At 42.5% G+C, this 16,941-nt stretch overlaps 1 protein-coding gene across 6 annotated transcripts in view; it reads left to right on the plus strand.

Moving 5' to 3' along the window:
* The window catches only part of bahcc1a (BAH domain and coiled-coil containing 1a), a 62,696-nt gene extending 48,819 nt beyond the window's left edge, over positions 1-13,877 (plus strand). For 4 of the 6 annotated variants that reach the window (XM_079366050.1, XM_079366054.1, XM_079366051.1 and 1 more), the window contains exons 15-29: positions 708-825; positions 1,142-1,376; positions 1,515-1,709; positions 2,879-3,052; positions 3,188-3,471; positions 3,619-3,699; positions 4,115-4,244; positions 4,902-5,016; positions 5,645-5,720; positions 8,472-8,580; positions 8,718-8,834; positions 8,940-9,104; positions 9,806-11,052; positions 11,226-11,462; positions 11,687-13,877. In XM_079366050.1, the coding sequence (XP_079222176.1) occupies positions 708-825; positions 1,142-1,376; positions 1,515-1,709; positions 2,879-3,052; positions 3,188-3,471; positions 3,619-3,699; positions 4,115-4,244; positions 4,902-5,016; positions 5,645-5,720; positions 8,472-8,580; positions 8,718-8,834; positions 8,940-9,104; positions 9,806-11,052; positions 11,226-11,462; positions 11,687-11,896 (3,493 nt within the window). In that variant the 3' untranslated portion in view covers positions 11,897-13,877. The remainder of the gene's footprint in view (positions 1-707; positions 826-1,141; positions 1,377-1,514; positions 1,710-2,878; positions 3,053-3,187; positions 3,472-3,618; positions 3,700-4,114; positions 4,245-4,901; positions 5,017-5,644; positions 5,721-8,471; positions 8,581-8,717; positions 8,835-8,939; positions 9,105-9,805; positions 11,053-11,225; positions 11,463-11,686) is intronic. The other 2 variants (XM_079366055.1, XM_079366053.1) reach the window with 2 other exon arrangements.
* The last annotated feature ends 3,064 nt before the right edge of the window (positions 13,878-16,941 follow it).

A 16,941-nucleotide genomic window follows, 5' to 3' on the forward strand; every position in this document is an offset into this window, starting at 1 on the left:
CAACGCACAGTCGATTCCAAACATTTAACATCCAAGAGTGCATGGTAAAATACGCAACAGAACATAAATAATGTTATTAGCTTTACATACTTTCCCCTTTAAACCCTGCTTACTGTGTAAATATGACTGGTTTCCGAGACGGTAAGCACACCATGAGAGGGTAAGTGAATGTTTGGTTGAATCATGGCCAGGCTCATGTCGGTGTGGTCTGTGGGCAGCTTTCCAAAGTGAAATTCAAGGGCATTTTGAGTGGTTTGCATGTGATGCTGTTCAGTGTTGGGGGAAATGTGTACCACCGGTATATGAAAACGCAACTGCAGAGCTATGAGATTCACTGAGAACAATAGAGCTGCATACAAATGCAATGCCTTCCAACCATCTACTGAATCGTTCAAAGCGATGCTGTGCTTCAAGGGCTGCACAGACACTCCCTAGATAGAGCGTTAAGGTTTCTTATGCCACACTGCCCTCAAACAATCCCAGGATCCTTGTTAGATCCCATTTTTTGCAAGTATGTGGTTCAGACAGTGGACTCTCCATGTCCTTTTTTTGTCATTTTGTTCATCAGACAGAGAAAGGAGAGTTATTAGATCCCACAGAGAGGTGACTCAAGTCTGTTTTCCCCTGTGATGTCCTACCCCCCTTTTTTCTTTTAAACTACTGCTATTCTTCTCTAATGAATGCCTCTCCCTTGTTTTGACTGGCAGGTCGATGGGGGCGGGGCTTGCTCTGTCGCCTGAGGACCTTGGAGGGGGCGGAGACAACCAGAGAAGGAAGAAGAGGCTGTCCAGTCGAGGCTTTGAGCGACTCGGCGGCAGCTCACAGGTCAGGGTCCCCTTGTCCTCCTCCCTTTTGTCCTCTGTGCAACTATACAGGGCCACTCTTTGTTTCTTTGCGTTTGATTTATTCTTTTGTTATAAACCATTTCTAATTAGGTGCTACCCTCAGGAGTCAAATCCTCTGCTCTCCATATTAATATCTCTTTTATTGGGGCTTCTACCATTCCTCTTTTTTCTCTGTGTGTTAGCAGAAGAGAGCCCCCCCTCTCTCTCTCTCTCTCTGACGTTTTGAAGCTTTTGCGGCTGCTGTGACCGGGAGTGTAACTGGCTCTCTCTGGCTCTCTCATCTTTCTCTGTTGCAGCAGATAAAAGCACAGGGCTGCAGAAAAAGCAGTCTTCACAGCATGCTCAGCTCCAAGCTGGCCAGTGATGTGACTCAGCTCAAACAGAAAGCCCATGGTAAAAAGAATCTCTCAGGGACAGGCTCCAGGGACAAGGAGCTTTCGCCCTGTAACTCCAACCCCAAGCACAGACACAGAAGCCAGGGCACAAGCAAAGCTGAGTCTAGGCTGGAGTCCGGGGGACAAAGTGACACAGGTAGAGACTGGCAATCATAATACAAATAGTGCTTCATGCAGTTTTGTGAATAAGCATATCACTGTTTTCAGTTCACAATTGTTAAATTAAATTCTTCTTAATAATTCCTAACATAGATTTTAAATGATTCATTCTTAGCAGCCAGTGGCGACAGTGGTACCCAAGAGAGCTGGACGGGACTGGTGCGCAGAGGACGTACAAAGGGATCCAACACCCTTTCACAGGGTTCCTCTCGTCTGAGTCAGTCCAGATCAAGAGTTCTCCATGGCCAGAGACAGGACACTATGGAGGAGGGAGAGAGCTCCCCTGCAGAGAGCGCCTCCTCTGATCAAGGTTAGTGAAAACTAAGACCCCCCCCTCCCCCCAACACCAGTTATTCTGGGCCCATAGATTATTGAAAGTATAACACCAAATCTTCCAACATACAAAGAAATAAAAGGCTACAGCAAACAATGAAGCACACATTACTTGTTTCAAGTTGAACGTAAAAAGCATACAGTATTAATGTCTGACCAGGATTACCGACACATTGAATCAGGTATCCTCCTCAGATACCAGTTTAAGTCCAGTGTGTCTTTTGTAAACTAGTCAATCAAGTTGAAAGTAATCAGAGGTAATTTAATACGTGTTGATGAATGTCAGGGGGTGTGCGTGGACATTCGACACCTCAGTGGCCGGCCTTGTTGGCTGGTCTCGGCTGAACCTGCAGCCACAGCTGTGGACACTTGCCTGTGAGCAGCTCTGACAGCACTGGAGACTCGCAGACTGGGTCAAAGAGCTGCTTGAGAGAGTGCAGTGACAACCCAAGCACATAAACTCACTCCTACACTCCATTCCACATTGATTCTGTAGCATGTGGGTTAACACCAGGAAATACCATCGAGGCAAGGCACTTCATATGTAATTTCAGATACTATTTACTTAAATGCTAATGAAGTGCCTGTACAATGATGGAGAGTAAGTAATACAACTTGTTAATATTGACTTACTTAAAGGCAAGGTAGGTTGTTTTCTCCAGATACACTTTTTAAGATTTTGGGAGAAATTGTCTTTAGACACTGACAGTAATTAATAATTCATGTGCTCTGAAAAAGTAACGAAAAAGCAGTTGTAAATGCGTAAAAACTTTGACCAATGTCAGCACTCTACACTTTTTATAAACCAATCAAACCTCTCTACCCCATGCATGCACGAGACCACACTCAAAGCATGAGCTGAGGTCCGTTTCTGGACCAATGGTGCTAGTGCGTGTAATTGAGGGGCGTGGCTTTTGAAGGAGCATGGGGGGGGGTGAATACGGAGAACGGAGAGGATTCTTCTTTCAAAATATGCTAGTTTTCCGCCTTTTACCAACCCTGCCTTTAAAGATTGATTAGATAAAATGTATGCAAATTCATGAACTTTCTAAATTTATGTTGTGGGACGAATACAGGAGTATTGTATCACATAAACCTTCCAAAAACAGCCCTTCAATGTATTTTTTTCTTTGCAATTTTCATTAGACGATGAAGACGAGGAAGGCAGTTATGATACAGATGAGGGTCAGGACTACAGAGCCCAACCTCCTAGAGATGTAACTTCTAGTTCCTCCATGACCGGTCCGAGTCCCTCATCTGTTGTAAAACTGGAAGCAAATCAGAAAGCCAGGAACAAGAAACAGAGGCAGGAACTTTATGGTAAGACTGTCCCCTGAAACTGATCTGTAGGACAACAAAACTGCCCCTCATGTTTCATGGGAAGCATCTGTTTTGTGTTTCTCTTCCTGGCTTGTTAGCTGTGTCTAAATCCGTTTCTTTAATTGAACTGCACAGGCTCCCAGAGTCTGTCTGGAACAGAAGGGGAGGTCAAAGTAAGAAAGAAGCCACCCTGTAGGCTAAGCCTGGCCACAACAGTCAAGAACCATCATGAAGATTACCGGCCAGAAGGGGTGAGAAGGCCATGTATGCCCAGGTCTAAGGAACCTCGATGGGGTAGCCTCGGGACCAGAGGCAACCGCTACCGGAGAAGCTTGGGATTGGCCACCTTCCCAACTACCAGCGAGAGGCTAAAGAGGGCAACACGCAAGAGCACTATGTTGAGAGGCGTAATCAATAAGGTTAGCAAAAAAAAGTTTTTTGGTGGAATGTTAAAATGCTGAACACCTAACAACGTGTGATTTCATTTTATTTTTTGTTGATGTAGTTTTTAAGATCAGTCACAGTCCAATCCCAAATCTTATTCATCTTCATGTCAATCTTAACAGAGGAGAAGTTGCTGGACCGTTGGTGGCCCATCCTCACAGAAGGAGGAGATTAGCAGGGGGCGAAGGAGCAACGACCAGCAGGTACCGTCACTCAGCCTAACCAGGCACATGCAACCGCTAAACAATCCAGTTCTTCACAAGCCGCCCTTCACACATTCTATGAACAATTCTGGTGATGTCGTTCCGTCCCAGATTTCTCACCCTAAGGAATGTTACTGTAGAACTATTCAAAGTACTTAGCACATAGCCCAGCCCCCTGCTGAGTAGTCTCAGGAGGGGGCAAGGATGGAAGAGGAGATGTGGGGATGGGAGCGAAGCTAACACCTTCTGCTGTGACAGAGTGAAGAAATGCTTAAAGTGAAAATCACTGCTATGATTGGAAATGTAACAGGCACTGTGATGTCCCCCCACTGTTAATTGCATCTTTGAAAAGCTTACCAAACAATGTATTGCATCCATTTATTCTTCTGACTGCCCTTACTGTTATATCGTGTAGCCAAAGGGACGAGCAGTGAGCCGGCTGCTCGAGAGCTTCGCTGCTGATGAGGGCTTTCAGATGGATGGAAGCAGCTTCTCAGAGGAGGAGGAGGACAACAAGCGTTCGTACAAGAGCAAGAGCCCTGAAGGTAAAGATTACTCTGTATATCTTTTAGCAGTGTGTAAATAAAAGTCTTCTCCACTGCTCTGCTTCAGTTTTCTCATACCAAAAAGTTGTGGATAGAACCTGGTTCTATTTTTAGCACCCTATTGGCAGAGGATCCCAGCAGGCTGATCTGATACTAATTGGTGACATGAAAACGACGCCATCTGGGGAGTGATGATGCATCAATCTGAATTTATCTCATCCATTCAGCGATCAAAAACCTACATTTTTTAATGTGAAAAATGTTTTAATATCATCTTTATGGAAGACCTTTGGTACTTTTAGATCGCTATGGCTCATCTATGCCATCATTTTTATTCCATTCTGCTTGTGGTCAAAGGGCATACAGTATTTTATTATATCCTTTTTGCACCCTCAAATTGAATTGATCACTACATTATAGCTAATTGATACGCAGCTAAAGTTCATTAAGTGCATTACTCTACGTAAAGTTCGTGCTCCTGACCACCGCAGAGCAAACACCGATGACACAATGCATTTTCACAATGTACTGAGTAATAACAGTTCAAAGTAGGTCAAGTCAATTAGAGCCCCAGCCTCCCCAAGTCACAGTAGGTCCACTGATAATGGACCCATAATGAACATTTATTCTGATTTCTTTTGGTCTTTTTTTATGCAGTTCCAAACTGTTTCTTGACCAAAGAGCTTCTAACTGACGACCTGAAGGTGCTGATCTCCAAGGAGGATGAGCTTCTGTACGCCGCCAGGGTCCACACTCTGGAGATACCAGACATGTAAGACCAGCAATTTTATTGATCAATCAGAGATAAACATATATGAACATTTATACTTTAAAAAGAGACTTTCATTTTCTTATCTTATTACAAACTAATCAATACTTTGTTTTTTTAAATTAGATTTTATGTTTACACCTGTTCTCTGTTTGTACAGCAATAGCTCTAAAAGGGGGTTAACGCTGCGCAGTTTGATATTTCCATGTAAAAGTCTTTGAATGCTAAAATTTCATGGAAAATCACTGAAAGATATGGGAGGCTAAAATATCCTTCCAGATATTAACCCACTGGAAAACAAATGATGCCAACCTGACGTACCTGTCTATGCAGCTTTACAATCATAAGGAGCTTTTTTATTTTAGTGCCCGAGACGTTATCACTTGTATCTAAAACAAGCCTCTTCTTTGATCTCCATTCATGTCCTCAGGTCTCTTTTTCTTACATTACCAATCCACATTATCCCATAGCAGGCTCTTAGTATCGATACAGCGTCTTTGGCTCAGGCATCATAAAGACAATAACTATGGCAGAGTGGGAGTAACACATGACATGGGAGTCAGGCAAACGTAATACAAGCTTCTGAAAATAGCCTCATCTTTCTCTGCCTCTGCTGTGCTTGTTCCTTTAGCTTTAGCATTGTTATTGATGGTGAAAGAGGAAACCGCCCAAGAATCTATTCGTTGGATCAACTGCTACAAGAAGCTGTAAGTTTACACTCATGTATGCAAATAATCCTTACAACAAGAAAATCCATGGCTTGATTATATTTCACTCAGCACATAAATTTTCTTTAAGCATCCTTTCCACCTTCTTGCATATACACATTTCGCTTGAGTTGTTTCATTTAGCTCTGAAAGTCTCTTTTGTTTCTCCCTTTCAACCTGCCAAAACTGTCACTCAGGGTCACTGAGGCCATCTAAACCTCTCATGTGAATATGAACATATGGGAGGCAGGACCTTTGGGTTTATGTGTATGAATGTCACAGAATGTTTAAACCCAGCTGTCTGTGTGTGTGTGTGTGTGTGTGTGTGTGTGTGTGTGTGTGTGTGTGTGTGTGTGTGTGTGTGTGTGTGTGTGTGTGTGTGTGTGTGTGTGTGTGTGTGTGTGTGTGTGTGTGTGTGTGTGTGTGTGTGTGTGTGTGTGTGAGTGAGTGAGTGGGATAATCCGACTAACACCTGCGTCCATCCTTTTTTCAAGTTTAAACAGGGAATGAGCTTGAATTTAAATCTGAACTGCTGCCATAGTAACAGGGTTGTTTACGGGCATGAGGGGCTAAGAAATGCTAGCTAATTAATCCAGTAATGATCCCAACGTGTTGGGCTATTAAGCTTTATTAGTCATAAATCGCAATAAAAATGTTTACTCATTTCATTTATTTTCAGTCGAGGTTGTGATGATTTCTTTAAACTCGATTTCCAGATTGTTTGGATGGATTGTAATCGTCTCTGATGTTTACATGATTACAGTCTACTTTAGTCATCCATGTAATAAGATATAATTATATGTTACAGAAACCACAGCAAATTATTGACTTCTTTGTATTCATTGTTGTTTAGTTTTCATATGATTCTTGTGCTTTGCAAGCAATCCTTCGCTTTACTGCTTACTGCAGCAGGTGACGTCTCTATCACCAGTTTTTACTGAGAGGATACTGTACTCTGTTGACCAATAAACCTGGGTCATCTACAGAGAAGCCCACATCTTCTTCAACTCTGGGGAAAAAAAAACAAAAACTTTTACCATTTGTACACAATGGGTAGTCCAGAGATTATGACCTTAAAAAGCAGAGTCTAAATGGCAAAAATGAACCACAGTATGGATTCAAGGAATGTGCTGTTGCTCGAATTAGAGGAAAATAGAGGCTGTCAAGAAAGAGGAAAACTGGGCTAGAACCATGGCTGAATTGATTTGAAATACACTGCTCAGAAAAATTAAAGGAACACTTAATCGTCACTGTCACACAAAGTCAGTTTCATTTCAGGGATAGCAATCTGTTTATTTTGCAAATCTAAGTGATTGTGAATCAATTTCAACCGCTGACTGTTGCACATGAAAGTGACAACAGATGCAATGGAGAGGCAAGACAACCCCCCAAAAAGGGAATGGTTCTGTGGTGGCCAATTTCTCTTTCCTTATCCTTCCTGACCAATTCTTCTCTAGTTTTGTGTTCTGCTAGTGTCCTTATCACTGCTCGTAGCGTGAGGCGCTATCTGCAGCCCAAATGAAGTTGCACATGTAGTCCAGCTCCTCCAGGATGGCACAAACATACGAGGTGTCCACATCCTGGAGTGATCACATAATATCTTAAACCCCCAGTACAGGTGGATGCTGGGGTGGTGGTGGGGCTGAACACAAAAGCACCACGCAGACGCAGGGCAGAGCTGGCAATGACAGAGAAGAGGGAGAGACCAGAAAGTTTGCAGCTTCAATAAACAGCCAACTGGGAGGATTTTTTTTGTCTGGTTGTTGTTAATAAAGAGAGATGTTGAGTGGGAAATCAGTGAAGCTCAAGTTGTCTGCCTGAACTAGCTTGGAGGCAACCCCTCTTAATTTCAAACCTCACATTTTTTCTGTTAAGTTTACAGAGAAACGCAACATTCAGTTACAATTCTTCACATTTTCTTTTAATGTATTTAAAGTATCTTTCTTTTTCTTTCTTTTATATTTGATTATAAATTATTGAACAACTTAGTGTACAATATTTTAGCTATCCCATTAGTTTACAATTATGCTTGGTCCCTTCCTTTATTATCCTTGCAAGCTTGTTCATACTGATCGATGGCTGATGAGTATGAGCCAGAAGGCTTAGAGGTTGAATGAGTTTCCACACTAAGCTTTCTCCCATCACAGTTTTTTTTTTATCTCTTGGCAGCTCTATACCAAGCCCCTCTGGCAACTTAAGTCTTATCTAAACATTTTTTAATACAGCAGCTGGTTCTATACTATGCCATCCCTCCTTCTCTTAAATTAGTCCAAGAGCCTTTTATTTGACTCAGATACCAATATCCCCGATTTCAAAGTGCTTCTTCTCCCTTCCCAATGCACACAAACACCCACATCCACACCTCATCAGTCAAAGGGTCCCTCGCCATGGCAACAGTAAATGAAAGCAACCTGAAAGAGCCCCCAGTGAGTGGCGGATGCTGGAGCTGCCTGCATTGTTGGAGGGAGGATCTGGCAACCTGCAATCACAAGCCCTCTATTCAGGCCCTCTTTAGTATTACTCAGCAAGTCAGGATTTACTGCATCATGGCTTCCGTTCTTTTCAGCCCTGACTGGCACATTGGCATGAGATAAGTGCCGCTTGGAAACGTGGCACAGTCGCTGCCCATGCACAATGCGCCATGGCCCTCGCTGTGTTTGTATGTACGTGCGCGCGTGTGTGTGTGGATGCATGCATGCCTCTGTGTGCAGCCTGTAATGAATCTTTATTATGTTTTGGTGTGGCCTTCAGGTCCTGGATATACGTCCAGAGTCAGAGAGTATGCTCAGTGAAGGGACTAGGGTGTGTGCTTACTGGAGTGAACGCTCACGCTGCTTATACCCAGGCTATGTTCGCAGAGGTGAGTCATCAACTATTTTTTTGTTTGTTTCTTGTGTATTCTTTGTGTCTGTATTTATTTAATTTTACCTTCAATCACATTTTTGTATTTGCTTATCTCTTTTCATTCCTGAGGCAATGCAATTACATCTTTTGCAGGCTGTTCATCTGATGAAGGGAAACAAGGAGGAGTGATGGTAGAGTTTGATGATGGAGACAGAGGAAAGATTTCGCTCCCAAACATCCGCCTCCTGCCTCCAGGATACCAGATTCGCTGTGGGTGTCTCCTCTCTGTTTAAATGGAAATGGTCTCCTTTCATCTTGCAGTGTATCGTCTACCTGTCGGTAAATGCTAATATACTTAAACACCTTGTGATTTAGGTGCAGAGACTTCTCCTGCCCTGTTGGCACCCAGCGGGACATCATCCAACAGATGTTCTAGTCTGGAGCAGGTTCCCTTAAGTGACAGACCCTCTGACAGACTGAGCACCATTAATGCTGTTATCAACAGCATCAACAGCCAAACTGTTCACAAACGAAGGCCAGGTAAGAATCAATATCCCTTTTTTCAACTAATTGGAAAATGCATATGTAGCACATATAACAAGTACATCAATTCAGGGGCGCTGGTGGCGCAGTGGCAGTGCGCTCGCATGTATCGGGGCTACAGTCCTCAAGCGGGCAGCCCGGGTTCACGTCCGGCCTGTGGCTCCTTTCCGTTCCCCACTCTCTCTCCCTGATTTCCGCTACTGTCCACTGTTCCTCTCTAATAAAGGCACAAAAAAATGCCAAAAACAAAAAAAAAGTACATAAATTCTTAGGGACATGCAACACACTGATAAAGGCTGAATTTCACTCATGCACAAACAGGATCCTATGGACATAAACTAACGGAGAGATGTCAGAGTGATTTGGGGGGAGGGGGATTCTGTGACTTGCTTAAAGGCACCCCAGCAGTGCTCTGGAAGTCGTCTCCAGCTACCAGACAAATTAACAGATTTGGTCTGCACTGGGACTTGAGCCAACAACCCTCCGGTTCCCAACCCAATTCCCTAAGGACTGAGTTCCTGCCACCCCAAATCTATCCTTTTAGCTGTCTTTGAGCTACAATAGGTTTCTAACTAGGATAAAAATACATCCAGTTATCCTATCCAAAACAATACGCTTGTAAAGTTTACCAGTTTCATTTTGGTCCCACATTCAATTTCACAGTGTTGCAACACCATAACTTATATTCTTCATTTTAGGGAGACCAAAGGGTTCTGGGAAAAAACAAAAACAGCAGCAGCAGCAACAACAGGCAGAAAGTGCCAATAGAAATCCTTCGCCTTTCCTTGGTTGGTCTTCATTGGCCAGCACTAGGAAGAGGACATCTGACAACTTATTTCAGCTCAATGGGACACCCAGGAAGGCCATGAGAGCAAAGGAGGGGGATCTGTTTTCCTTGCCTCAGACCCAGCCACAGGCCTCCACACCAGCCAAAGGAATTTTCAGCAGTAGCTCCTTTGAGGTGGACTCCTTCAGCAGCATTGCAAATGGTTACTCCTCTTTTTGTACTCAGTCTACTGGGCCAAGTCCAGGTTTATCTCTGGGCCCCAGAAGTGGCCTGTATGATCAGAGGCGCAGGCAGGATGAGTGTACAATGCCAAAGAGCAGGAAGTCTGGACAAGAGTTCCTGGTCAAGTTAGATCATGAAGGAGTGACATCCCCAAAGACAAAAAACAGCAAAGCTCTGCTGTTGCGAGGTGGGTCTTCCGGAGTGAGTTGTATACCAAGGGCAGAGGCATACTCTCACCCAGTCCTGCTGGTTAAAGATAACAAAAAGGGCGGTGCCTCCCGAGTAGAACTTCTCGTGAAAGGAACAGCACCTCAAAGAAAACCTTCAAATTCTCTTCGTCTGGGTGGATGTGGCGACTTGGGCTTCAGCTTCCGTAGAGAGTGTCACAGCTCATACTCTGATCTTGATGATGAAGAGGACGAGAGGAGCAGGGCTGCACTGGCTGCAGCTTCAGGAGGACTAAGGACGGCTGGCCGTTTCCTTTCTCGCCTCTCTGTCTCCTCCTCCTCTTCTGGTTCTTCAAGCTCTTCGTCTTCAGGCTCTCTCTCCAGTTCCAGCCTGTGTTCTTCTGACAATGATTCCTCCTACAGCTCAGAGGATGAAGACAGCTCTACGCTGATGCTTCAGAGTTGTATGACTCCCCACCGAGGGCTCCTGCAACCCTCTGAACCCTCTACGTCCTCAAGGCCACACCAGCACTCGTTTGTGGCCAAAGCTGTGGCTGTTTCTAATGCCAAAGGAGGAGTCCCAGAACAAGTATCCAACAGTAAGACCCTGAAGAGAAAAGAATGCATCAGCTCCACCTCTAAACCATCTAAGGATTTTGTAAAGAAACCAAGGATGCATCCTGATGACAGCTCATTCATTCCAAGGCCCAAGATGTCTGCATTTCTTGCGGGTCGACAAATGTGGAGGTGGTCAGGAAACCCTACACAGGTAAGAGTTATGCTTTCTGCTGTATACCATCAGCGTTGAGAAATTTGCCCTGTCTTTTTTCAAAACAAGTTTGCTTATACTATTTAAACAATCATAACCATTTAAGGTTAAGAGAGGTAATAATATTTTTTATAAATCAAAGGAGATTAATAAAAATGTGTGGTTTTCCACAGCGGCGAGGTCTTAAGGGAAAGGCCAGGAAGCTTTTTTATAAGGCCATTGTGCGAGGAAGAGACACGGTGAGAGTGGGAGATTGTGCTGTGTTCCTCTCAGCTGGACGCCCTAACCTTCCATACATAGGTCGAATTGAGAACTTATGGGAATCGTGGACCTCCAACATGGTAGTTAAAGTCAAGTGGTTTTACCACCCTGAAGAGACGAAGCTTGGAAAGAGGCATCGAGATGGAAAGGTGAGCTGTGAGGGAAGTTGCAATACCATAGAGATTTTGAGCCATGTGTGGAATGTAGAACTGCATCTATCAATCAATCTTTATTTGTATAGAGTCAATTCATAACAAGCGTTATCTCAAGACACTTTACAAAAAGCAGTTAGAGGACCATACTCTTAACTGTAAAACAGGTCTTTGTTAGTTCATAAAATGCTGCAACTAACCCATTTTTTTTCCCTTTCCAGCATGCCCTGTACCAGTCATGTCATGAGGATGAGAATGACGTCCAGACAATCTCTCATAAGTGTCAAGTGGTGAGCAGGGAGGAGTATGAGTGTCTGACTCACAATCAGAAGCCGAACAGTACTTCCCCAGATCTCTACTACCTGGCTGGGACATATGACCCAACCACTGGTCAGTTGGTTACTGCTGAAGGGGTTTCCATTTTGTGCTGAAACTCAATGATGACACTACTGAAGGACTCTCTTGGAGGAAGTTAATGTCCACAACGATAACTAGAAGATCCTCAGACACTGGAAGACAACAAGTTTCCTTGGGTTGCACCATGGATCCATGGACTAAATGTCAGCACCAAAGAAGGACTGTCTGAGGTCACACACTGGAGTCCACTGGTATCTAATCTTCATAGAAATGAGGTGATGTCCAAAACTGGTGGATCCTTTGAAGAAGAAAAGTTTTAAGTCTGGGTCTTCCTGGGCAAATTCAATAAGTGGCATTTTCGCTCGTCTTACTTTGTAATGGATCCATTTTGGACAATTTTAAGAAGACTCTTGTTTCCAGCTCTCTTTATACATAACCAAGGGAGAGCTGAGAGTGCATTTGACTGTGCAAAGTACCAGGTGGAGTAGTCTTTGCGGACCAATTTTTTAACAGGTAGCCTTACCTAAGGGAATGGAAACAAAAGTAAGGCATGGGGCTCTCCCCGGACCGCTTCATTCCAGGGAAGTAAATAAAAAACAACAAAAACATGTAAAGGATGTAAAGTTGATGTCTGTAAATAATTTAAAATTTCTTTTCCAATCAAGCCATACACTTCAGTACCTCTCACCTGTCCTAACAGATCAGGTGTACATTGTACAGTTCAATTATTGTAATGTTGTCTGTTGTCTATATGTACATAAAAACTATTTTATATAGGAGTTTATTGTATATATGAGATGTATCTTTCCATGTTTGCGATTGATTTATTTTTATATGGGTGTCAAATACATGACGTTGTTTTTCCTTTGCTTTGGGAAGTCAAGATTGGAGGTGTTAGTGTTGCACTGCATATGCCCTGCTGAGACCGACAGACACAGACGGAGCACAAAGACAGAAGGATTTAGTCTATAACAGGAAAAGGCTCACTTTCTGAGAGAAAGGGGTCAGCCTGTTTAAAAAAAAAAAAAATAGGTCAAGGGGCTTTTTGTAAGAGTGTCCTGTTACTTTGCATTTTTGTTATCCTTTTTTAAAAACACCTTTTTATTTATGTACCTCTAAGTTGGTCAATATCACACGGCAGATCCCACTGGACTGCAATCACGGGTCAAAAATGATTCAAGATTAATGACATGAGCAAACCATAATGATACAATATTTGTGTGTGATGAGTGTCCTGGCATCACAAAAATCATGTCCACACAAATCAATTAAGTAAAAGACGGGGACTTTTCATGAAATTGCGTTAAATGTGCGTTGCACTCATGAATGCTTAGTTCAGCACATTATGACCGACAAAATACCAAAGTGTCTTTAATGTCTTTATTTCCTTATTTAAATTTAACATATGTCAAGCACCTGTACTGAACTCAAATCAGAAATCACTGGTAACGTGTAGAATACTTGTCCTCCACTATGTGCATAAAGATTTATCTATATATTGGCTTTGCATTGTGACAATGGTTTCTTGCACATGTACCTGCAGTTTCGTTAAGTGCAAACACATGCAGCAAAAGGCCACCTAGAAGTGTGACTGTGAAGGTCGAGGTACTGACAAAGTAAGACATGAAGTGCTGACAATTTGTTGGAATTAGTCTATTTAAGTTTCATCAGCCATCTGTGTCTACTTTGTACAGTACACGCATATTCTAAATGCTAACTGTGAAGGACAATCAGATTCACAAAGCAATGGACATATAATAGGTTCACTCAATCTGAAAATGAATTAAGTTAATTTAATTTGTGCCAAGTACATTTTGTCTTTTTTTTTTGTCTTGTTTGATATGCAATCCTGAGTATTCTCTGTTCACAAAGTTTAATTTTGTCCGCCAACCTTTTATTTATTGTCATTGTTGCTGTTTTTTCATGCCAAGAGCGCTTTATGAGAATGTGACATTGTTTTTCTTGGTGTGATGTCGCATTTGCATTTCTTAAATAAAACTGGTCTTGTAGAGGCCATTTAGTAAAAAGAAATAAAGCAACACTGGATTCTTCTCATCCTCAAACTTCTGTGCATTGATTGTAGAATTCTTGCTGCATTTCTATCATCTTACTGTATCTGCCAGTTCCAATCAAGACATGTATTAGTAACCCCCTATTTGTACATTTACTGGTACTTATGTCATCGCTTAAAAATGGTATTATTGTATAAACAATATTTTTAAACCCAGAATAAGCTCAATCAAAGGAACAGTGAAAACATTATACTCAGCTACGGTGAGTGATGTGAATGTGCTGCTTCACTATAAAACACTGAAAAGCCGCTCCTTATTGTAGGTTACAACAAAAATCCGGCTGACACATTTCAGAGTGTCCCCTTGGATGTAGAATTGACAGCCAGAGAGGAGTTTTGTAATGTGACTAAGATGTTGCTTTTTAGAGAATAAAAAAAAAAGAAAAAAGAATGCTGTCGTCGAAATGGGACAGACAGACACCAAACCGTAGCCAAAGAGGATGTTTTTGAGCAGACTGACTCACTCCTGTTACATAGATACGTTATTGTACAAAAAGAAAAAGAGTACACTTTAACCAACTCAAGGAAGTAACTGCTGAAGCAGATCACTTACTTGGTCATGCATGTCATCAGCTGATAGTTATCTTTTTACCAGGAAGGTGAAATCAACAAGTCAGTTGGGAGTCTTGGTGACAAACTTACTCCCAATCTTCCCATTACCTATTTATGCTACCTTTGCTGCAACTAGTTCTACTGTTCCCATATCACACGGCTGATTTCTCCCTTAACCATCCCACAGCCTCCACCTGTTCTGGTTTCTTATTACTACACGTGCTAATGGCAGCCTTTTGCCTTGTCTTGCATTATGTATACAACATACTTCATATATATGTGCATGCCTCTCTTCTTTATACACCTTAGGGAGTTTTAATGTGCTCCCTTTAGAATTCTTTTATTCATTTGTAAAGCACACAACTCTTATTCTGCCAATTCTTTTATTTGCTGCGGTAAATCCTTTGATGTTAGTGTCTCTGGCTGAACTAAGTTGATGTGAGCTTTGGGTTCCTTAGTAAATAGAGACAAATCTGTCACAGCATCAGATAAAGCCTACTGGGTTTAGCTGCCAAGCTCTGTAAATATGATGTTGACTGATTCAGGGATAGATCTGAGTTTTTTTGTGATTTATGATAAAGTGTGTTTGCCTGTTTTCCCTCAAAACTAATTGGTTGTTGTATCTGTTGGACGGTGGGAAAAAAAGAAAGCAGAAAACAAAGGAAATGGGCGGTAAGCTATCATTTTGTAAAACAGTCAATAGATCGCTAGCAGTCAAAGAGTTAATGTTTTCTAGATTTCTAAATGTGAATTTTTGTGTATTTAGTTGCAACTTTTAAATTAAGTTTGTAGAACAGTATAAGGAGTTTCATGAATGGAAAATTTTGAACATTTTAGATTTTATTCAAATTAATTGGTTGTTTTCGATTTTTTTTTTTTTAAAAGGGACATGACATTTCTATCAGCTCTCAAATGGAAAATATATGTAAAGGATGATGCCCTCTAGTGGTAGAGAAAATATGCTACATCACATAGCATGAGCATAGGCCGTCAATTTTTTTAATGGACTCCAAGACAGCGTTGTTTGGGTTTGTTGTTTTTTGTTGGGGGGGGGGGGGGGGGGGGGGGGGGTTCGACAATAGTGCACAAAATGGAATGAGTGATATAATCCCTTCTCCATTTATTTTCATGTATATTCATCTATACCACCACACAAGACATAACCTGCAGCATCTGTACATTTGCATACACGCTCATTTGCTCTGACAAAGCCAATCTCTGTAACCTGTGTCAGTGATATAGCCACTAGCTAGGCCTGGAGGACACACAATATGGGTCAGTGACCTTTCTCAACAGGCCCATGGGGTCTTTTTGTCCTGCATGGAGACCAAGTGCCATCACCCCTCCCCCCCTAATGCCCAGACAGGGGCTAATGGGCACATCAGTCATCTCCAGCAGCGGGCCAGTGAACACAAACAGCTCTGTTTACCACCACAACCTTTAGTGTTGACTATGGCCACTGCCCCGTGTCAGAGCCATGGCCCTTCCTGCATCAGCAGCATGAGGGTAGGAGGGACTCTCCCCACCACTGGAGCTGGTGATGGGGTTAAGAGTGGGTGTGTGAGGGGGTTAGGTTGTTACCATGTTTTGAGAGGGATCTGCTTCATTACACTTCTGTGCTTAGAGAAAAAAGAGCAAATAAATGAGTCATACATAAGCTGAATATAATAATAGAACAAGGATTGTTCTGCACAAACTACACACTTTAGCATGAAGCTGCACAAACGTGCAATATCTGTGGCAACGATAAGGTCACAAAAATAGGTCAATGCACTGAAGAAATAAGAACCTGGATTCTATTGCGTCTCACTCGACAGACTGGTCCGCCTGCCTGGCTGTTCAGTGCCTGTCTGGTTCAGCTCGCTCAGCATCCAGACTGTGTTGCTCAGTGTCAACAGGAGGAATGCTTTCCTGCACAAATATCTACACCTCATAAATGTCTCGCCCTCTGCTTGACCCTGTCTGGCCTCTGACTGTGAGGGGGTTGAACGGGGGGACAGAGAGCCCAGTGTGTGTGTGGAGCAATGGGGTTGAGGTGAGGTCTTGGGTCTTAACATGGTGCTGGGAGAAAAGAGGAGGACAAACAGATCACTCAGATGTTGACTGTGTCTTCTTAAAGGGCACTAGAAGCGTGATCATTAGTGTTTGAGGATATCAATTATGGAGCAGATGTCGCCACTGTAGAAGAAAAAAAACAAACTGTATGCAGGAGTAACTCAGAAGCTTGCAAGTTATTCCTCTATGGAGTGAAGCAATAGTGCAGCAACGGCGTGAAAAAAAACCCATCTTGCATCTTTGATGTCTACATTTGGATACAAATATTAAAGAGTCAGACTTGCAGAGGAGAGAAATACAGCAGTGCAACTTTTATGAAAAGCTAGAATTTTAGAAAGGACGTTTCTGTTAAATTGGATGAATTTTAAATGTAATAATGAAGACCCAAAATGATTTGTTTAAAGACACTGTTAACCAACGTGCATGAAACCTGCACACAAT

Source organism: Symphodus melops (genome assembly GCF_947650265.1).
Source record: "Symphodus melops genome assembly, chromosome: 17".
Taxonomy (NCBI): domain Eukaryota; kingdom Metazoa; phylum Chordata; class Actinopteri; order Labriformes; family Labridae; genus Symphodus; species Symphodus melops.